The sequence below is a fragment of the Lithobates pipiens genome, unplaced genomic scaffold (assembly GCF_037356315.1).
Source record: "Lithobates pipiens isolate NorthernLeopardFrog02 unplaced genomic scaffold, aLitPip1_a1.2 Scaffold_19, whole genome shotgun sequence".
NCBI classification, from domain to species: domain Eukaryota; kingdom Metazoa; phylum Chordata; class Amphibia; order Anura; family Ranidae; genus Lithobates; species Lithobates pipiens.
The window spans coordinates 419078577-419102187 of NW_027507764.1; the positions used below are offsets into that span (position 1 = coordinate 419078577).

At 41.7% G+C, this 23611-nt stretch overlaps 1 protein-coding gene across 1 annotated transcript in view; it reads left to right on the forward strand.

The window, feature by feature from the left end:
* Positions 1 to 23611, forward strand: part of COLEC12 (collectin subfamily member 12) — a 220956-nt gene that overhangs the window by 137967 nt on the left and 59378 nt on the right. The window contains exons 3-4 of the mRNA XM_077492546.1: positions 19100 to 19222; positions 20506 to 20604. Coding sequence (XP_077348672.1) covers positions 19100 to 19222; positions 20506 to 20604 — 222 coding nt within the window. The remainder of the gene's footprint in view (positions 1 to 19099; positions 19223 to 20505; positions 20605 to 23611) is intronic.

The window sequence follows — 23611 nt, forward strand, 5'->3', positions numbered from 1 at the left end:
TGTGTTATTCACAGTTTTGTATAGGTATGAGTCAAATAATTAGCTGTAGCAGCAAGGTTTACTTCTGAAATTAAATTCTTGGCATGTTTCTAAAACATTTAATATGTCGAAGGTCACCACAGTCCTGTAAATTGCATAGGATGGATTCCTCTGCCGGATCTAAACATGTGCTTTTAGTTGGCTTAATGAGTCAGAGACCGTGATGAAAATCGTGATGGAAAACAGATGTTATAATTAAGTTTTGTGTAAAGAACATAGAGAAGGTATTTTCTTTCGTCAACAAAGTTTCATGGAAAATAGTTGTCTTTTAGATCTTTACTTTGAATTGTTTAACTCTTGGGAAAGCTAAAACTCAGCTTTATACAAGATGGACTTACAAAGTGTATGTCAAGCCAAAACATTTTTCTTTTTTTGGATAGAGCCTGGATAGAGCCTGGAAGGGTTAGAACCCCTACACATTTTTACTGCTATCAGGGGCTTCACTTTTACAGACAGGGGAGGTTTCCATCAGCAACACAGAAAATAATGCTTTTCTTTAGTAGATAGAGAAAACTGGAACTCCTGTCACATTTTTATTTCTATGTCACTTTTGCACATTTTTAAATTCAATAGATTTTTATTTTATTTTAACACAAACATAAGTAAAAGGAGAGGAAAGAAAAGAACATCATCAAATCAGGGCAATCCATAAGCAGAATTGCTGTTTTGCAGGGCAGCACACAAAGATAGCAATATTCACAATGTATACAAAGATTAGGGAATAACAGAACCAGTACTGCACCAATCTGTCCATGGTTTCCACGCCTTGCCAAAAGTCCCCCCGATCATTATTCTCAAGGGACCGTTTATATGTGTAATTCACGTTAACTGGGGAGAAGACTTCTGGCAGATTTGGTGCCTGGGTTTCTTTCCAGTGTTTCACTGTTAGGGGTTCTCGCTGCTAAAAGAACATATGCTACAGCTGTATGAGAACCTCATCTATCTGCCTCAATATTAGGATTGCTAGGGCTGCTGTAGACAGGTATTAGTGATATTAGATAAAAGTTGGAAAGTTTTCCTCCAAAAACACACCTAGAATATGTGATATAAATTGTCAATCTGTCCGTAACCCCTCCAACAAAAAGGAAAGTTGGATAAGGAAAATGTAGCCAATTGGTAAGCTGTTAAATACCATTGGGTTATACATTTTTCTAATAACTCACAATGGTTTATGCAACCATATGTATATATAGTGGAGTGCTGTGAGCCATTGGTAAGGGATAAATGAGCAGTGAAGGTCTGCTTCCCATTTTAGGAGGGGAGGCATCTTTGTAAATATTAGTTTCTGTTGGATTAGGTTGTAAAATAAAGTATTACCTTTGACAGAATTAGTGTGTGAATAGAAGATGTCCAGGCTGGCAGGGTGATAGAAACAATGGGAAGAAGGTGTCTACACAAGAATATGTACTGTATGTATGTATATATATATGTATATATATATATATATATATATATATATATATATATATATATATAGACTGTATATTTCGATATGCAGAAATATGTAATATGATTTCTAGAGACACCATATTCCTCTTGCAAACCATCTATGGGTTTGAGAACAGCATCCTTAAAGAGGTTGTCTCATAACAGTCCAAGATCAATCCGATTCCAACCTTTTAAATATGGGATGGTTCTAGCTTTTCAATAGGAATGTGAATGTTGTCGGAGATATGGGTCAATTCATTAAGAGTTAAATAACGGCTAATAATATGCGGTAACAATTGTACAAGTGTTCAATTCACTAAGAATTTGAAGTTAAATACGAAATGCAGGATTTGTTCGATTTAGCAGTAATTACTGCATTAGTTGGTAAATGACTGCATTGAGCTGGTTGCTAAGGAGTGGGCCGGGAAGCCAACCACCGCATTCTTAACAACCAATGACTCATTAGCTCATCCCAGCTCTCCTATGAAAATGAGTATCGGGTACATCATACCCTACTCATCCACCGAAAAAGTGTCACAAGGTAATAAAGACACACATTTGATGAATGGGTAGGGGTACGATGTACCCAATACTCATTCACATAGGGTGAGCCAGGATCTGGGGGCCCCCTTCTTAAAGACCGTGATGACATGCATTGGGTGGAGCAGGGTGGCACTGTCTGAGATCGGCAGTGACACGGGTGCCCCCGAGCCCTGCTGAACACCAGCTGTTGTCTTTTAACTTTGATGTAAGTGAAAAATGTTGTAATAAATGCTTCATAAAACATACTACACTGTGAGGATGTATTCTGTTGCATGAGCTTGTATGCAGTGGCGGGACCATGGATTTAAAGGGCCATACACCTGTTTATGTGAGACAACCCAGGATATCTAGGAATGCATTGGAGGAGAAGAAGGAGTACAGAGGAGCTTATTTATTGTGCCCCAGAGTGGGGGAAAGCATGATTTGACCTTGTATGACAGGGGCAGGTGCAGGTGAGCGCATTATTGAATGATGGTGGGAGTCACGGTATTTCTTCTTTTTAATAAAACAGCACAATTGATTTGATCAACTAAGTGTATAATGAATTTAACTACATATGAGGACTGAGAAAGAAGAGTTGCACGTTGTTATTTCTTCACTGTTTAATTTATATATTTTTTCAAGTTTGTATAATTCTGCTTTGGATGAGATAAAAGGATCACTTTATATATACAGTATCTCACAAAAGTGAGTACACTCCTCACATTTTTGTAAATATTTTATTATACCTTTTCATGCGACAACACTGAAAAAAATTACACTTTACTACAATGTGAAGCTGTGAGTATACAGCTTGTATAACAGTGTAAATTTGCTGTCCCCTCAAAATAACTCAACACACAGCCATTAATGTCAGTGCTCATACCATATGCCGCATACTGCATCAAATTGGTCTGCATGGCTGTCATCCCAGAAGGAAGCCTCTTCTAAAGATGATGCACAAGAAAGCCCACAAACAGTTTGCTGAAAACAAGCAGACCAAGGATATGGATTACTGAAACCATGTCCTGTGATCTGATGAGACCAAGATAAACTTATTTGGTTCAGATGGTGTCTAGCATGTGGGGCAGCAACCAGGTGAGATGTACAAAGACAAGTTTGTCTTGCCTAATGTCTGGCAAGTTGGTGGAAGTGTCATGATCTGGGGCTGCATGAGTGCTGCCGGCACTGGGAAGCAACAGTTCATTGAGGGAACCATGAATGCCAACATGTACTGTGACATACTGAAGCATAGCATGATCCCCTCCCTTCTGAGACTGGGCCGCAGGGCAGTATTCCAACATGATAACAACCCCAAACACACCTCCAAGATGACCACTGCCTTGCTAAATAAGCTGAGGATAAAGGTGATGGACTGCCCAGGGGTGGACTGACCATTCACGTTCTCGGGCACTGCCCGAGGGCCCCATGCCACCAAGGGGCCCCATCAGGGTTGCCAGCCTCAATAAAACCAGGGACAGTATGTAAAAATCGGTGTTTTTTTAAAAATCCCAAGATTATAGCTGCCCCGTCTCTTCAGTACCTTTTCAGTGTGTGTAAGTGTATTCTGTGTGTGTATACCGTGTGTGTATAATCTATTGCCCGGGGGCCCCATAATCTCCTATTGCCCGAGGGCCCCATAATCTTCTCCTATTGCCTGGGGGCCCCATAATGTCCTATTGCCTGGGGGCCCCATGAGTTGTCAGTCCGCCCCTGGGACTGGCCAATCATGTCTCCAGACTTAAACCCTATTGAGCATCTGTGGGGCATCCTCAAATGGAAGGTGGAGGAGCGCAAGGTCTGTAACATCCACCAGCTCCGTGATGTCATCTTGAAGGAGTGGCAACCTGTGAAACTCTAGTGAACTCCATGCGGGTTAAGGCAGTGCTGAAAAATAATGGTGGCCACACAAAATATTGACACTTTGGACCCAATTTGGACATTTTCACTTAGGGATGTACTCACTTTTGTTGCCAGGGGTTTAAACATTAATGGCTGTGTGTTGAGTTATTTTGTGGAGACAGCTAATTTACACTGTTATACAAGCTGTGCACTCACTAGTTTACATTGTAGCAAAGTGTAATTTCTTCAGCGTTGTCACATGAAAAGATATAATAAAATATTTACAAAAATGCGAGGGGTGTACTCACTTTTGTGAGATACTGTATATGTGTATTGTATAGCACACATACTGAGACATTTTAGGAAATCTTTGCCCACATATATTTTAGTTTATTACCATTTGAGGAACAAGCACATTCATTTGAACACTAAGGCCGCGTACACACGAGAGGATTGTCCGTCCAACTTAGTCCGCTGAAACCTGTTTCAGCGGACAATCCGCTCGTGTGTGGGCTTCAGCGGACTTTTTCAGCGGACAGTCTGGCGGACTAAGTCTTTCGGAATTTCCGTAATTTTGTCCGTCCAAACTTGGTTTCAGCGGACAGTCCGCTCGTGTGTAGGCAAGTTGGACGGACTAAGTATGGCGCATGCTCAGAAAGGATTTACACGCCGAAGGTTGCATTGCAGTGTATTGGACGTCGTATTTCTAGTCCCGTCGTACGTGCTGTACACGTCATCGCGCAAGCTTTCAGCGGACTGTCTGTTCATCGTGTGTGGTCAAGTCCGTTCATTCAAAAGTTGGACGGACTGTCTGTCGGATTGTCTGACGAACTTAGTTGGGCAGACAATCCGCCCGTGTGTACACGGCCTTAAGTGTAATATAGCATATTTATTTGAAGAGGTACTACAGGGTATCAGTGGTCACAGATTTGGCGCAGCAATGTTTCTTTGGTCTTTTAATACGAATGTATGTATTTGGGATCCATGGCCCAATCGATTAGTCATGGCTCTCCAGGCTAACAAAGAAGCACAGGTTGTCAAGGGTAATGAAATCAAACATAATGCTTTCCATGTATTTGCTAAAATAAGTAGATGGAAAGATGGTGTACCTGCCAATGCAGTTTTAATATCTGCCCATAAAACTTGCCAGTGGGAAGCAGAACCAATGGTTTATCTGGGCTAAGTGGATGGCAGTAAATATAGTCCCGGAGATCCACTAAGCCCATACCGCCAATATTTGGCAAATGGCAAATCAAATGTGCATAGGAGCACCTTGCCCGTTTGCGTTGCCAAATGAAACGTTGGAGTAAAGAAGTGAGCAAAAGCAAGTATGTGGCCTTAATGGGAATCAGAAGGGTGCGGAATAAGTATGAAGTTAAGCTACCCGCCCACAAGAATTCATGCTGAGAGATACATTGAAGTTCTCTACTTATTTCTGCATTAAGGCGTTTATCATAAGCTTCAGCCAATAATGCTGTTGAAGGAGTCAATATTATACCTAAATATGGTAATTGTTCTGCTCAAGAGTATGGTAACTGGTTCAATAAATGTTGGCGGGTGGATTTATGTACCCCCAGATCTGAAGTTAAAGCAGAGTTCCACCCAAAAATGGAACTTCCACTTTAAGAGAAGGTGACCCCCCCTGGTTTTTTTGGGGGGGCGGATACCCTCTTTTTAGGAGCATCCAGCTCCCACTTCCTCCCGGGGCTCCGTGGAGCCGGAAGGAAGTTCACCTCTCAGCCCTCCCTCCCTGCAATCTTCTGGGACACGTCACAGGTCCCAGAAGATTGCCCGGCCAATCACAGCATGGCTTGCGCAATTGCAGTGCGTGCCTGATTGTGAGGCCACGGCCGGACGCCCACAGTCACAATGTCGGCACCAAGGAGAGGAGGGTGAGAGGAGCGGGGTTTTGTTCGCTCGCATGGCTGGACCGTGGGACAGGCGAGTGTCTGATTATTAAAATTCAGCAGCTACACTTTTTGTAGCTACTGACTTTTATATGGGTGGAACTCCTCTTTAACGATTTGTTAAATAAGACAATGTACTAAAGTGTTTGCTGTTGCACATTTTTTATCACTTACTGTCTGGTGAAACCATTGTCAACAAGTCTATTGGAACCCCAGTTCATAGTAAAAACCTGAAAGGAGTTCTAATCCTTCCCAACTCCATCCAAAACAAAACATTATTTTGACTTGATCAAATTAAAAAACATACAAACATTAAAATAAATTATTATTAGTATAGTTGCCCTGAACTCAATAATAAAGTAGTTGTAAAGACAGATGGTGTTTCTATCTTAATGCATTCTATGTGGGGGCACTGAACAGGAGGGAGGTGACAAAAGCACCGAAGAGGGACCAAAGAAGAGGAGGATCTGGGCTGCTCTGTGCAAAACCACTTCACAGAGCAGATAAGTATAACCTGTTAGTTATTTTTAACTAAAAATAAACGAGACTGCAATCACTTTAACTTGCTATTATTCTGTAGACACAAGAAAGCAGGCTCTGCTGGATTGTACAAAGATGCCATCCTAACATCTTTAAGGTAAAAGAAGTTAGTGGCACAGAGAGGACCCCTCCATACCTCCAGCGTGATGAGGCTGATTAATAGGGGTCTATTTTTAAAATAAATTGCTTTGCAAATGTCTCAAGCATTCATTCAGTTGTCATTAATTATCCTGTATTTCCCCTAATATGTTTATTTCCCATGATCGTCAGCTCCGTCTGGTGACCATAATGTGGTATTAATGTCAATTTAGGAAAATACAGCATTATGGACACTAGATGGAGATAGCAATCGGAGTAAATAAACATATGAGGCAAAATACTGAATTATTCATGACAGCTGAGTGAATGATTAAAAGACTTTTGTGCAGCGATTTTTTATAAATAGACCCCATAGTGCTAAGCAAAATAGAGGTATTTTGTTTAATAGGAATATAGTTTAGATAATAAACTGCAGCATCAACCATAAAGAAAATACATTGGTAAAGTAAACTTGTCATGACAAAAAATACAGACAATGCCACTTATGACCTTCTTTTGAAAATGCAAGTGAGCTGGCTGCTTTACTGATCCAGCAAATTCAGTGCCTTGTCCCAGGACAAATCTGCAGATTAATAAACATATAACTCTCAAAGCAGGTTTGGCAGTCGTCAGTAAATTTACAGACAGTCACCTTAATTTCATACTTGGCTGTATGTACACATGACTCATACAGATCAACCCCCTACTGCTGCATCTTTGCTAGAAAGCAGCCAAAAAAAGGGTCTGAGAGACATTTTATCTGAACTCCTCAACTCATCCCAATTGCCCATAGCAACCACACAGCTTAGAAAATAAAAACTTTATAACTGATTGGCTGTACTCCAGATGGGACAATGTTTGTCTCAGAAACGTTTTATTAATTCCTCCCAAAGTTTCAATATACAGCCTGAGTGATGATTCGAGGAGGGGACACTTAGGTATTGCTTCTGCAGCAGACTGCATGGAGAGAAAGGAAACATGTAGAAAGGGTGAACAATATACCTCGGACAGCACAACAGCTGGGGGCACTGTAGTTCATAGGCCAGAATGCAATCCCGGATTCTACCAGCAGGTGTATCTCAGCTAAGGCTGGCTGCTGGGAGACTCTTTAGCCCCACCCTGCCTGCGGTATGTTCCTTGGCTCAGTATTGCGTCTTTACGTCCATTCTCGTTCCTGTCTGACCTGCATCTCTTTGGTTGATGGTTTTCCTATACAGTATTTATCTGTTATACCTTATATGTTGTTTGTTCAAAAATTGTGCTGTGTTTACTTAGGCTCGGTCCACATGCGGCTCACAGCAGGGGTCCGGTGCGTGCTGGTTCACCTTTTCAAGTTCCATTTCAGCCCAAATTTTTGGCTGAATTCGGACCTGAAACTGACCAAAAGATGCACAGTGTTTTTGTGCAAAACGCATCAGACCTGCTGCGGAGATATGTGAATCTGCTGCATAGAGAGCCGATCGAAATCTCCTGCTATTGCGAATTGAATGCGCAATTCACAATGGTGTGAACCCAGCCTAAAGTGCAGTTAATTAATGATGATTAATGATATGTTGTGTGATGCACACATTTTTCCATTTTTTATTTACATAGCTTAGGAATGTTCTACTGTACAAATATACAGTATATCGTATTATATATCTGGCATTAATTAGTTATATTTAACAATAAAATGACCATCAGCAAATTGTTTTTTTTTTACGGTGTTAGCCCCATGGCTTTAAATACCTAATTCAGATTTGTATTTTAGGAACCCAAGGGAAAGGCACACAAATCTGATTTGTGATGAATACCAACCCAGTAGTTACTAAGCAGCTCTTCTACTAACTGACCCATGACATAATATAATATAATATAATATAATATTCAATAATAATAATAATATATAAATATACAAATGTGCAAGTGATCTTATAATAAATTAGCTTATACATGAATTGGCAGTTGGATTATCAAGTTGATAATGTAGTACAGGTCATTCAAAAATGGTTGTCAAAAGCCAGTGAAAACCTCCCCAACTCTTGCAGTACCTATAACAGGTGAAGAGGTGACATAAAAGGTATTGTAAGGTAAACAGGGTGGACTTCTTAAAGCGGTTGTAAACCACGGATGTTCCAAAAAAAAAAACCCTGCAAGGCTATGGCATATATTAAATACTCACCTTGAAACTAAGCCCTCCAGCACTGTAAAATCACAGCTGAGAGGCCTGACATGTTCCCCTTGTCATTCTTCTGGGTTTGTGAGCTACGGCTGTGTGATTTGCCAGAGCCCCAATGATGTCCCTCGGTTCCGGCATGAAGCTCTGAAGTTCCGACAATGTATGCCGGACCTTCAGAGCGCCAGGGCCGTCTTTAATATTGATTGGACACTGGGCAAAAAATTTCTTGGCCACCCCCCCATGCAATTCCACCCTCCGACTGCTCTGAGACATACAATAAATAGCAGCTAGACTTAAAATCAGTTTACTGTATCAGATCAGGCAGCAATTGAGATTGGTTGCCAGCTGTTACAGCATATGATTACTGCATACTGACTGGTTGCTAGAGGTTACAGCACACATTACGCTCACTAATTAGTTGCTAGAGGTTACAGCAAATCATTTCTGCTTGTTAATTGGTTGAAAGAGATTACTGTACAGTAATACTGCTCACTGATTGGTCGCCAGAGGTTATAGCACATCTTCTCCTCACTGCAGAGGACGTGATCTACATATAAATGTCGCTTTTATTTACATATCAATGCCACCGGCCGCAGCTGTTTACTTATAAATGCTGCCGCTATTTACATATGAATGACAGTTATTTACATGTAAACACTGGGTCTGCAGGTGAGTCATCTGTACATGGCAATAGGGCAGAGCAGGGCAGCATTAGTACCAGCACATCACACAGAGATAGCGGGACAAAAACTTCAAGGGACAAGGGAATTTAAACAGGGATAGTTGGTCCAGGGCAGCTGCCCCTTTTGCCCTGCCTTAAAGACGGCCCTGCAGAGCGCATGCGCCAGTAATGTCACTGACTGCATGCAGGGTAAATATCTCCTAAATGGTGTAAGTTTAGGAGATATTAATTTTACCTACAGGTAACTGCTTTAACAAAGTTTTACATTTCCCTATTAAAGGCAGCTACCTAATTGATTATTGCTTAAAAAATGCTAGCATTTTGTTGTACTATATATTTAGATATAGATAGATAGATAGATAAATAGATAGATAGATAGATAGATAGATAGATAGATAGATCTATATATATGTATATATACATGTATATATACTGTATAAATACAGTGCCTTGAAAAAGTATTCATACCTCATGAAAAAATTTCAAGATTTTGTCATGTTACAACCAAAAACGTAAATGTATTTTATTGGGATTGTATGTGATAGACCAACACAAAGTGGCACATAATTGTGAAGTGGAAGGAAAATGATAAATGGTTTTCAATTTTTTTGACAAATAAATATGTGTGGCATGCATTTGTATTCAGCTCCCTAAGTCAGTATTTTGTAGAACCACCTTTCACTGTAATTACAGCTGCAAGTCATATTGGGAATGTCTCTACCAGCTTTGCATATCTAGAGAGTGAAGTGTTTGCACATTCTTCTTTGCCATATAGCTCCAGCTCTGTCAGATTGGATGGAGAGCATCTGTGAACAGCAATTTTCAAGTCCTGCCAAAGATTCTATATAGGATTTAGGTCTGGACTTTGACTGGGCCATTCTAACACATAAATATGCTTTGATCTAAACCATTCTATTGTAGCTCTGGCTGTATGTTTAGGGTCATTGTGCTGCTGGAAGGTGAACCTCTGCCCCAGTCTCAGGACTTTTGCAGACTCTAAGCCCTTGTACACACGGTCGGACATTCCGACAACAAAATCCGTAAAAAAAATGGATTTTGTCCGAAACTTGTGTTGCATACACACGGTCGGACAAAGTTGTCGGACAATCCGATCGTTCAGAACGTGGTGACGTTATTTCGTTACGATGGGACTACGTTCAGGCTAGTAGCCAATAGCTTTGGTCTGAGCATGCGTGGCACTTTGTCCGATCGGAATTCTCTACAAACGATAGGATAAAGTCCCATCGGACCATGTTGTCAGAAAATTTTATAGCCCAGCTCTAAAACTTTGTCGGTCGGATATTCCAACGGAAACAGTCAGATGGAGACCACACACGGTCGGATTATCCGACAACACGGTCCGATGTGTAGAAGGGCTAACAGGTTTTCTTCTAAAATTGCCCTGTATTTGGCTCCATCCATCTTCCCATCAACTCTCACCAACTTCCCTGTCCCTGCTGAAGATGTTATTGTATTCAGGGTGATGTGCAGTGTTAGTTTTCCGCCACACATAGTGTTTTTCTTTTAGGCCAAAAAGTTAAATTTGGACTCATCTGACCAGAGCACCTTCTTCCACATGTTTGTTGTGTCTCCACATGGCATCTCACAAACTGCAAACAGAACTTCTTATGGCTTTCCTCCAACAATGGATTTCTTTTGCCACTCTTCCATAAAGGCCAGATTTATAGAGTGCATGACTAATAGTTGTCCTGTGGACAGATTCTCCCATCTGAGCTGTGGATCTCCACAGCTCCTCCAGAGTAACCATGGGCCCCTTGGCTGCTTCTCTGATTAATGCTCTCCTTGCCCGTCTTGTCAGTTAAGGTGGACAGCCATGTCTTGGTAGGTTTGCAGTTGTGCCACACTCTTTCCATTTTTGGATGATGGATTGAACAGATGTTCAAAGCTTGGGATATTTTTTATAACCTAACCCTGCTTTAAACCTCTCCACAACTTTATCTCTGACCTGTCTAGTGTGTTCCTTGGCCTTCATGATGCTGTTTGTTCTCTAAGATTCTCTAACAAACCTTCACGGAACAGCTGTATTTATACTGAGATTAAATGACACACAGGTGGATATTTTTTTATAACCTAACCCTGCTTTAAACTTCTCCACAACTTTATTCCTGATGTTTCTTGGCCTTCATGATTCGGTTTGTTCACTAAGGTTCTCTAACAAACTTCTGAGGGCTTCACAGAACAGTTGTTTTTATCCTGAGATTAAATTACACACAGGTAGACTCTACTTATTAATTAGGTGACTTTGGAAGGCAATTCCACTGTATTTTAGTTAGGAGTATCAGAGTAAAGGGGGCTGAATACAAATGCACCCCACACTTTTCAGATATTTATTTGTAAAAAAAATGTAAAACCATTTATCCTTTTCCTTTCACTTCACATTTATGTGCCACTTTGTGTTGGACTATCGCATAAAATCCCTATAAAATACATTTACATTTTTGTGGAAATGTGGAAAATGTGAAAGGGTGTGAATACTTTTTCAAGGCACTATATTTCTGCCCTAGGGAAAAAGTTGTCTGCATGTATGTCTTGCAGATTAAAAAGTATTTAAAGTTTGGTCTGCGTGGACCAAACTCCATCTACAGCCATTTTGTTGTGCATCAACAATGCACGAGTACTTATTTATAAAAGACTGGAGAAGAAAAGTGATATTGTCCATCTCCAAAAAATATTTGGCTAATTTTAATTTTCATATTGTACTTTGGATAAAAAAATCTCAATTGGTTATTATCGGGTATTGTTTATATTTATATACATTTTTCAACATTATAAATGCAGGAATTTTTTCATACTCAAAAAACAAAGAACTTTTTGTAAACATTTCTGAATTACTGAATATTTTCCCCCAGGATAGTAGCCGATGTTTAAAATATTCTCAAATCACAAAGCCATACTTTGAGTAGTCATTTCATACTTTATGTGCGTAATAACTGAGGGTAAAAGACCTTTAATCACATTGTTGAAGAGCACTGGAGTGAAGACTAAGCCCCTGTACACACGGTCGGACATTCCGATAACAAAATCCGTCTGATTTTTTCTGACGGATTTTGTCCGAAAGTGGTGTTGCATACACACGGTCGGACAAAGTTGTCGGAAAATCCGATCGTTCGGAACGTGATGACGTTCGTTTGTTGCGACGGGACTATGTTGCGGCTAGTAGCCAATAGCTTTGGTCTCGTAATTTAATATGAGCATGCGTGGCACTTTGTCCGATCGGAATTCTCTACAAACGATCGGAAAAAGTCAGATCGGATTTTGTTGTGGGAAAATTTGAGGTCCTGCTCTCAATTTTTTCTGTCGGAAAAAGTCCGATAGAGCCCAGACACAATCGAATTATACAACAATATAATCCGATCGGACCTTTTCCGTCTGAATTTCCGACCGTGTGTACAGGGCATAAGACATATCAGCATGGTGGAGGTAGAGGTTAATACTCCCCAATAAAAACTACTTGTACATGATCCAGCCTGGCTGTGCCAGTCGCCTGCAGTAAATGTACTGTGGGTGGTCGGCAAGTATTTTTTTTAATGGCAAATCTTTGTCCCTTTGTCACTTTACAGATTGGCTGGCATGTTTAAAAAATATTTACAGGTTGGTATTAATTCCAGTTGGATGACCAGACATGAACAACTGTAACCAAACCAAAAAAACAAAAGTTCATCATGTGCGTGCAATGCTTCTCAGTTCTGGTCACAGTCTGTTGACTAGGAAATGATAGTATAGGAACTGAAATGAAAAGGTGGATCTGCTTTACTCATGGCTTTTTATTACTTCTGGGTTGCTAGTACCGAGTACCCATGATTCAATGAACACTGAAATCATTGAGAAACTCTGGTGCCACAAGTGAGGTTTCCTTATTGGGCCCTTTCTCTATTGGGAGAGGAGTCTTGTAGCTGTATTAATACTGCCTGCTCCAAAAGGATTTGCTCATTTTCAGATTGTGAGGTTTTTACCAAATTCTTGTTTAACATCTACTTTGAAGATGGTTAGCTGAGGCCCAAAAATTATATTATGTTGTGAAAATTTTGATTAAGTCAAGTTGGCTATAATTGGTATCCAATCCTGTTTGGATATTGATGATTTCAAGCTTTAGATATAATTTAAGATTGTGATGCAGTGGAATTAAAAGAAAAAAGGAAGATATTTCCTAGAACATGGGATGTTTGAAGCAAGATTCACTAGGATGAGAAAAGCACCTGGTACAGTCTACTTTTTTCACTGCAGCCAAAGCAGCGTTGCAACTGGAGAGGACATCAAGAGGAACAGAGTTCATCTATGGTTTACTCAGTCATTGGGGAAGCTATCTGGTTGCTCCCACCCCGTGTGACTCTGGCAACTATCTTGGGTCAGGCAGGCCCTGGCTCCCAGGTTTGGTGCACGTTATGTGAATTGGTAGTGTAGGGAAAGCTACCTTGCCTGCTAGGGATAGTACTAGTGGTTGGGAAAGGTTTCTGATGGGAAGGGAAAGCATAGGGTCGCTTCTCCTCTGGGCTTCACCCCACTTAGGCATGAGACATCATTCTACTCTTTTTACAGGTGCTGTCAGCCCGGGCAAAACCTGCTATCTTCACATTATTGCAAACCGTGCACCCAGTTGGGCCAATTTCCCACTGGGCCTTTTATGAACTGTTGAACTGTTTCTGCATTACTTCAATACAAGTTTTTCATTGCACCTCACTGTGTGAAGTATTGCCACCGCACTGCGCTGCACCCCACTTACACACCCTCCTGCACTATTTCTCCCATTATGTATTTGCTGAGTATTTGTGTATGCACATCATTAGTTTGAAAGTTATAAAGAGCAATAGACCAACAACCAGTGATAGACCTGCTGGTCTCTGGATCAGACTTTGTAATATCAGCCTTAAAATGTCTTTATAGCACCTCCTAAACAAATACATATAACTGTGTATATGGTTTATTATATGTTGTATGCAAAACCTTTACCATATTTTCCGGAGAGTCATTGTAGAAGCAGTTGTACCACTTGGGGTATATGTAAAACATGCTGAGAAACAAATTCTATGTGGATAATAAGGAGCACACAGTGTGCTATTATTTTGTAATTTATGTTGAAGTGGAAGCCTTGTTGCTGCCGGGAGGCCAAGGACAGGAAAATCTATAATGTAATTACACAGTTTGTCTCCTAATTCTCACATCGTCAGCCAGAATTATCACATGACAAGTGTGCATGGAGCCACTAGACATCAGCACTAATCAGGCTGGATAGCTCCTGGCACTAACCTGTGCTATCAGGGTCTACTAACAACCACAATGACTCTTGCTGTAATGACTTCAAGCACAGCTAAATTACTCACATATCTATTCTTGCACCAACTTTTCATTTGTAACAAGGCAGACAATGAGTGATTCATCATTAATTTCACTGCGTTTTCTATGCCTTGCTACTTTATGAAGCAGCAACTAATCATTTTAATTAGTTTCTAGTCTGTTGCAGTGATGCTCTGCCAAATCACACTGCTTACACGTACAAGTGAATGAATGATCAGCAAATGAGGCTTGCTGGAATACATTTACAACATAATAGTCTTTGTGAAATGTCACAATAAACTATACATTTGGGGAATCTGCGCAATGATTCATCCACATCACCTTACTTGACTTGCATCTATAGTGAAATTCAAGTGAAAATCTGCAGATTTATAGTAGGTGACCTTTTTGTGGTCACCCCTTGGCTAACATGATTTATGAGTGATGTGTCATCTGCATAGCTCATTGTGCACCATCAACTGTTCTAATCATCTGATCTCAGACAGCTGAGCAAATGTACAATAGGCACTTGCTTGTTATATCGGTAAATAAAAATTATACAATTTAAAAGAATATAAACTTGTTTTAATAGTATATTATACGGGGCTATAGACATGTCTTGTTTGGACTAGGTTATAATATTTATGTGTTTGATTTGCTATATCTTATTTCCTAAAAGCAGAAATCTAAGCAGAAAAAAAAATAGTCTTACCATCCACTGACCAGCACAGTGTTGTCTAGCTATTGATAGCATCAGGGCAGGACTTAGGGTGGCGGGGGCCCCTGGGCTTGAGTCACTTTCGGCCCTACCTTCTATACGTTACCATATTTATCGGCGTATAACACGCACAGGTGTATAACACGCACCCCAAGTTTAGGGGGGAATTTTAAGGAAAAAAACTTTTAGCAATGAAGTTTAAGGGAAAAACTTACATTCAAACGCCCACCAATGCAGCCTTATCAGTGTCCATCTGCAGCCTTGTCCAGTGTCATTTGCAGCCTTGTCATTTGCAGCCTTGTCATTGCAGTCTTGAAGTTTAAAAATAGCGCCACCGAGATACAGAGTCCTGTGTATCTCGGTGGCTCTCGGGTACTCTCGGTGGCTCTCGCCAGCTCTTGGGTCCTCTTGGCGGCTCTCCGGTCCTCTCACAGTCCCGAGAGTAGCCGAGTGTAGTCGGCTCAGCTCACAGTCATGCCCAGTCCCTGTGTTATGACCATCATAGGGCGGTACTGGGCGTGACTGTGAGGGGAGTCGAGCACACTCAGCTATGTATCTCGGCGGGGCCCGTGGGGCCCCCTATTGGGCGGGGCCCATGGGCTTGAGCCCAGTCAAGCCCAATGGTAAGTCCAGCCCTGGATAGCATACTATTTCATTGTCTAACTGGCAGGTTTGGAATGGTCTAGTGCAGTGATGGCGGACCTTGGCACCCCAGATGTTTTGGAACTACATTTCCCATGATGCTCAACTACACTGCAGAGTGTATGAGCATCATGGGAAATGGAGTTCCAAAACATCTGGGGTGCCAAGGTTCACCATCAGTGGTCTAGTGTTGTTGCATAACTTTAGTAAAGAGAAGTGAGGTCACCAACCTGGCCATCCTGTCTTGAGCTGTTACCTGGATCACAGAACTGGATAAACAAGGTTTTTTACCCAAATTCATTCCATGCATAAAGATATAGTTACATAGTTACATAGTTGCATAGTAGGTGAGGTTGAAAAAAAAGTCCATCAAATCCAACCTATGTGTGTGATTATATGTCAGTATTACATATAAAATATATACATATATAAAACCTATATAAAACATACATAAAACATATTTAAAACATATATAAAACATATATAAAACCTTCTGTGTGCAGCAGTCCCCCTAACACTTATCTGAGCCCCTCTCTTGATCCAGCGATGTCCATGAGAGCCTTGGTTCTCTGGGAACTTGTGCTCCTGATTGGCTTTGGGCTGCTGTCAATCACAGCCAGTGAGCCAATCAGGAGACAGAGGAGGCGGAGCCAAGCCATGGCTCCATGTATGGATGGACACACAGAGCCATGGCTCGGGAGCAGGCCTGCTCAGGTGCCCCCACAGCAAGCTGCTTGCTGTGGGGGCACCCGGCAGGAGGAAGGAACCAGGAGCATGGGACACAAAAATAGGAGGATCTAGGCCGCTCTGTGCAAAACCACTGCACAGAGCAGGTAAGTTTATACATATACATATTTTAACACATGTTTGTTATTTAAAAAGAAAAAAAAACAACATGAATTTAATATCGCATTAAGTTGATTGCCTTTAGTTAAACTTTAAAAATGTTGGTCTATCTTGATTACACATCAACTATGTGTTCAATTCTACTCATCACTTTTAGGCCTCGTTCACACCATGGTGCAGAGACACCAGTTTTTTTTTTTGCATGCATTCTGCAAAGGCTCAACAAAAAAAAAAAAATTTAAAAGGGAAAACACTGCGCTGTGATAGAAAAAAGCTAGAGATAAATGAGGGTCAGCAGCTAACACTCAAACAAATAAAGTTCAGTGAATATAAGGTAACAAATAGTGTAGCGCTAAATAAGTGAAAAAGTGTCAGTAATAAAGCTGACACTATACCGCACATAAATGATAAAATGTGCAATTACGTGAAAAAATCCAAGTATTAATTCACTAAAAATACAACATAAATGTAAAAGTGTGTCGATACTGAAAGGTATCGATAACTAAAAAGTGAGTCCCAGTGAGATAGTCCCCATATATTGAATAGTAAACAAATGTTGTTGTTAATCTTCCCAACGAGATCAGGAAATCTATGAATCAGATAAAACCATAAATAACGGCTTGTCTGGAGTGGCTTCAAAAAATGGTTAAATACTCTTACCAGAGAGGATGGACTCGTCTGTCATACGACGGTTGAGTCAACAGCGCTTGAGGTCCAGAAAAGGAACCAATGGTAAGTTGGTAGTAGTCCAAGCAGGTGGCTCAGCTGTCTCCAGATTGGGAGGACTTCCAGTATTGAAAGGCTGTGGTATACGTCTCTCAGGGCAACAGGATCCGATTGATCGCATTGGGGTGCCAACCCCAAATGTAGAGGATAGTCAGCAAGTAGGGAAAGAAGGGAAAAAAGCTCCAAATGGTGCAGATCAGATGGTAACCATTGGGTTTATTTTTTTTTAAAAAAGGTCAAAAAAGCTATAACAAAATTATGACATGTGATCACAAAAAAATATATTTAAAACATAAAAAAGCAATGTGGGGTGCCAAATGCATATAGCTTTTATGACCTTTTTTAAAAAAAATAAATAAACCCAATGCTTACCATCTGATCTGCACCATTTGGAGATTTTTTTCCCTTCTTTCCCTACTTGCTGACTATCCTCTACATTTGGGGTTGGCACCCCAATGCGATCAATCGGATCCTGTTGCCCTGAGAGACGTATACCACAGCCTTTCAATACTGGAAGTCCTCCCAATCTGGAGACAGCTGAGCCACCTGCTTGGACTACTACCAACTTACCATTGGTTCCTTTTCTGGACCTCAAGCGCTGTTGACTCAACCGTCGTATGACAGACGAGTCCATCCTCTCTGGTAAGAGTATTTAACCATTTTTTGAAGCCACTCCAGACAAGCCGTTATTTCTGGTTTTATCTGATTCATAGATTGCCTGATCTCCTCGTTGGGAAGATTAACAACAACATTTGTTTACTATTCAATATATGTGGACTATCTCACTGGGACTCACTTTTTAGTTATCGATACCTTTCAGTATCGACACACTTTTACATTTATGTTGTATTTTTAGTGAATTAATACTTGAATTTTTTCACGTAATTGCACATTTTATCATTTATGTGCGGTATAGTGTCAGCTTTATTACCGACACTTTTTCACTTATTTAGCGCTACACTATTTGTTACCTTATAAAAAAAAAATTGTTCTCTATGTGCCCTGTTCACACCACAACACTGGTATCATGTGTGGATTTTTTCTGTGCAGGAATCTGCAACGTGTATGCTGTTTTCTGCACGGGGAAAAAACTGACATGACCACAACATTGGTGTGAATATATAACTGACACGCATGAAAACTGATGTCAACGTGCATAAAAACTCACTGAAACACACATGAAAACTGATGTAAACTGATGTGAAACGAATGTCTCTGCAAGTGAAATTTGAGCCATTTTACCATCAGTTTTCATGCACGTATGGTGTGAATGAGCATGTCTGTCTAAAAAGGAGAGGGGGGATGGGGGTGGGGCGTGTAGAAGAGAAGGACAATGTTTTGAGGAAGTGAGAGGCCCCCATGCAGAATTCAGAAATAAGGAAGTAAGGTTGTCCATGAAGAACAGGAAGAAGCTGATTGTCTGGCTTTGATTAGACTTTCTAAACAACACAATCAGCTATACAGAAAATAAATAATGTCAAAGATAAAGATATTTTACATATAATTAATCAAAAAAAAATCATTTTTGACTGCACTTTCACTTTGAATGAAATACAGGTAGCATTAGATCACTGGTATTCCCATTAGAGAAGAACCATTGATCTTATATTAGCTTTTTAATATTAGGGGCTGTAACTATCTTATTTTCAGATTATTATAAGTATACTTTTATTTTACAGGTATACAAGAAGGCAACCAGTGTACAAAGTGTAAAAATAACTGGGCACTGAAATTTTCGATCATTGTGCTGTATATTCTGTGTGCCTTACTCACCATCACCGTATCCATACTAGGATATAAAGGTATGTGCTTTTATCACAAAGAATTTCATAGTAAATTATAACTATGTGACAGTTAGATAAAATGAACCTAAGGAGTATAGAAAATCTCAGGAGATTGATAATGTTGGTAAAATGTTGTAAGAAAAATTACAAAGCAATAATCTGCCTTGTTCACACCACGTGCAGAGATTTGCGTTTTTCTGTAAATGTCTCTGTAATTGTTTTCTTTGTACCCTGTTTACACCATAACACTATTGTCAAGGGCATATTGTTTGTACAGAAATATGTATCATGTGCTGTGTGCATGTTTCTGTGCAGGAAAAACTCACATGACACCAACATTGTGGTGTGAACAGGGCACATAGAAAACAATTTGTTGTGTATCTTTGCAGGGACCTACATTAGAACAAAATGCATGTATCTGCACTAGAGCTGGGCTATTTTCTCAAAATAAAATCTGCGATTCGAACCGTGTTTTTTTTTTTTTGATGGACACCGCGCAGGTCCTAAGGAGCTGCAGGCAGGAGTTTTTAGACGAGGCCATGGCTTCGGCCTAGTCTGCGGGTGCGGCCTCGCGGGCTAGGCCGAAGCCGCGGCCTCGCCTAAAAGCTCCTGTGCGCAGCTCCTCGGGACCATCGCTGTGCCGCGGCGTCCGGCCTCGCAGACTAGGCCAAAGCCATGGCCTCTCCTAAAAAGTGCTGCCTGCAGCTCCTGAGGATCGGCGCGTGTCAACGCCGGTCCTGGTGAAAAAAAAAATCGATTTGCTGAAAATTTGAATCGATTTGACCTCTCAACTCGATTTAAGATTCAGATCGATTTTTTCCCCCAGCCCTACTCTGCACATGCTGTGAACTTCCAAACGTTTCATTTAAACATTAATATGTTTACACAAATCAAGGAAAAAGTTGAATGAAAAAAGAAGATGAAAAATAACAGCTATAAATGTCTTTCAGCAAATCAAACATATGCCCCGTGCACACGATCAGATTTTCCGGCATGCCGGGAATGCTAACTGCACATTGGCTGTGCTCTCAGCCAAACTATCAAACATCCAAAGGCCGGTGTCATAACAAATCACATGTGCAGCACCATAGCAGTTGAAGTTTAAACAGAGGCAAAGATGGCAGCTTCCTTGGCTGAAAACGATAGGGGAGTTTACTTCCACTTTAAAAATGTGTTGTCCGTTATTCTCTTCAGATTGTTTTTTTACAAGAAAGATCCTAGGTGTGCTAGGCCTTGCTAACACAGTATTACACCAGTGATGAAAACAACAATTTACCAAAGTGCTTTTTTCTTCTTTTTAGTTGTAGAAAGAATGGATGGCGTTTCAAATGACATGGAAAAGTCACACGTGGGTTACAATAATAAAATTTCAGAAGTGGAGCAGAACATGAAAAAATTAGGTAAACTGACAAACAAAATGATATTCACCTTCATTTATTGACTTCATAGTAAACAATGATTAATTATTAGTTACATAGTTATGTATGTGTTTTAATAAGACACATGCCCATTGAGTACAAACACAATAATTCCAAGAGGCCGGGTTCACACTGGTGCAACATGGGATCCGTTTAGTGAGAGCAAAAGTCGCATGACATGTCCAATTAAAGGTTTCCCTATGAGAGCCGTCTTGACTGATCTGACACAAGTCGCTCCGACTTTAGAAAAGCTTCCTGCACTACTTTGGTCTGACATTGATTCAACTTCACTGTCATAGAGTGTAAAAAGTCGGATCAAAGTGGGACTGAAGTTGCAGGGCAAAGTCACATCGGAAGTGGCACGCCTTTCATGTCAGAGCATTGTGAACCAAAGTCAAAAATTGCAGACGATCCAGAAGACGGCAAATAAGATTTAGAAAGGATGGTCAGATTTTCTTCACTGGGAAATAAATCCTTCCTGGTCTCCAAAGGCACCGATACTCACTGAATTCTTTATATTCTTATAAATATTAATAGTCATTTATACTTTTTATTTTCATTTAGATACAAGTACTAGATACAAATACTTTCATTTAGATACAAATACTGCCTTTTTAAAGGAATTTATTGAGCTAGCTTTAATCATCTCATGTAAAAGACAATTGTATATTTTCATGGCTCTGGAAAGAGACTTGTATTGTTATTGTTTTTGCCTATAAATTGCCTGTGTCTAGAAAGCTAGACACATATTGCAAAATAATACTGACACAGTCCTGTCTGTATCGGAAAAAAACAATATACAGTATGTATTACTTTGGTATCCTATGCAATGATGAATCATACAGATTTATACTCACATAGCTGAAACTTGTTCTTGCCTGTAAGAAGTAATCAGGTGCGAGGGCTGACTGGTTTAAACCTATTTGGGGATTTGTCTTAATACTCACTCTAGCATTCTGTCATTTTTTTAAAGGATGAGTTCACCTTTAGTTAAATTTTTAGTAACATGTTACATGTTACACCCATATGTAGGGTGTAACATGCAGCAACCCACTTGTATGCATTTGCATTTTATCCTCCCCTCTGTAGGTGGTGCTGTTTTGCTGGCAACTGTACAGAGGGGAAGGAGGATGAGAGGAGCTTTGTTCTCCTGAAACCCCCGTAAGTGTCATCAAGGAAGCTGCTGTCTGAATGAATGCTGCAACACTTTATGATCACTGCAGCCATCTTTAGTGAGGGCAATGCTTATAAAGCCGCGTACACACGTAGCCGTCTGTCCGACGTACTTAGTCTGGCGGACTTCCCGCCAGACTGTCCGTCGGACTTTCCGAACGGGCTACTTGCCCACACACGGCACTTTTTGAGGGGACTAATACGGCGTACTAAGTCCGCCGTACTATCCGCCCTACTTTTGAAATGAACGGACTCGCCCACACACGCAGAGGAAAGTCCGCTCATTTCGAACGCGTCTCCATGTAGGCGGGGCCCGCGAAGGAGACGTCGCTGGCCCCGCCGCCTGGTATGGACTTAAAGGGGAACCCCAACGCCGAAAAAAATCGGTGTGGGGGTCCCCCCCAAGTCCACAACAGACCCTTGTCCGGCCAGGAAAGGGGGGCAAGCGAGCACCCCCCCTCCTGAGCTGTACCAGGCCGCGTGCCCTCAACATGGGGGGTGGCTTGGGGAAGGGGGGGCTGCACCCCAAAGCACCTTGTCCCCATGTTGATGAGGACAAGGGCCTCTTCCCGACAACCCTGGCCGTTGGTTGTCGGGGTCTGCAGGCGGGGGGCTTATCGGAATCCAGGAGCCCCCTTTAATAAGGGGGCCCCCGGATACCGGCCCCCCACCCTATGTGAATGAGTATGGGGTACAATGTACCCCTACCCATTCACCTGTAAAATAAAAGTACAAAAAAAACACAACACACAAGATAAAATACTTTATTGCACAGCTCCGGGGGTCTTCCGTCTTTGGGGGTCTTCTCGCCGGACTCCTCCGCTATCTTCTTGTAGCTCTTTTGCTAGCAGAGGAGTCCGGCTTTCTTCCTCGCCGCCGGCCTCTTCTTCCGACTTCGGGGGTCTTGTCCCCCTCTTCGGTTCTTCTGCCGCCGCCGCCGCCTTCCGTTCTTCTGTTCTTCTCTTCTTCTTCTTCAGATGTTGCCTCGCCGAGTCCTCCGCTCACAATGACAGGGAATGGGCACGCGGTGACTTATATAGGGACAAGGGGCGGGGTCTTCGGTGGATGTCACATGGGTTCATGTCACATGGGTTGGTGTCACATGGCGACAGTCCCAGCATCCTCCGGGACTGTGACATCGTAAGGGGGCGGGGTCACCATGTGACATGAACCCATGTGACATCCACCGAAGACCCGCCCCTTGTCCCTATATAAGTCGCCGCGTGCCCGTTCCCTGTCATTGTGAGCGGAGGACTCGGCGACGCAACATCTGAAGAAGAAGAAGAGAAGAAGAATAGAAGAACGGAAGGCGGCGGCGGCGACAGAAGACCGGGCCACCGCCTGTAAAAGAGCTATAAGAAGGCGCGGTGGCCCGGCAGAAGAACCGAAGAGGGGGACAAGACCCCCGAAGTCGGAAGAAGAGGCCGGCAGCGAGGAAGAAAGCCGGGCTCCTCCGCTAGTAAAAGAGCTACAAGAAGATAGCGGAGGAGTCCGGCGAGAAGACCCCCGGAGCTGTGCAATAAAGTATTTTATCTCGTGTGTTGTGTTTTTTTTGTACTTTTATTTTACAGGTGAATGGGTAAGGGTACATTGTACCCCATACTCATTCACATAGGGTGGGGGGCCCCCTTATTAAAGGGGGCTCCCGGATTCCGATAAGCCCCCCGCCCGCAGACCCCGACAACCAACGGCCAGGGTTGTCGGGAAGAGGCCCTTGTCCTCATCAACATGGGGACAAGGTGCTTTGGGGTGCGGCCCCCCTTCCCCAAGGCACCCCCCATGTTGAGGGCACGCGGCCTGGTACGGCCTGGTACGT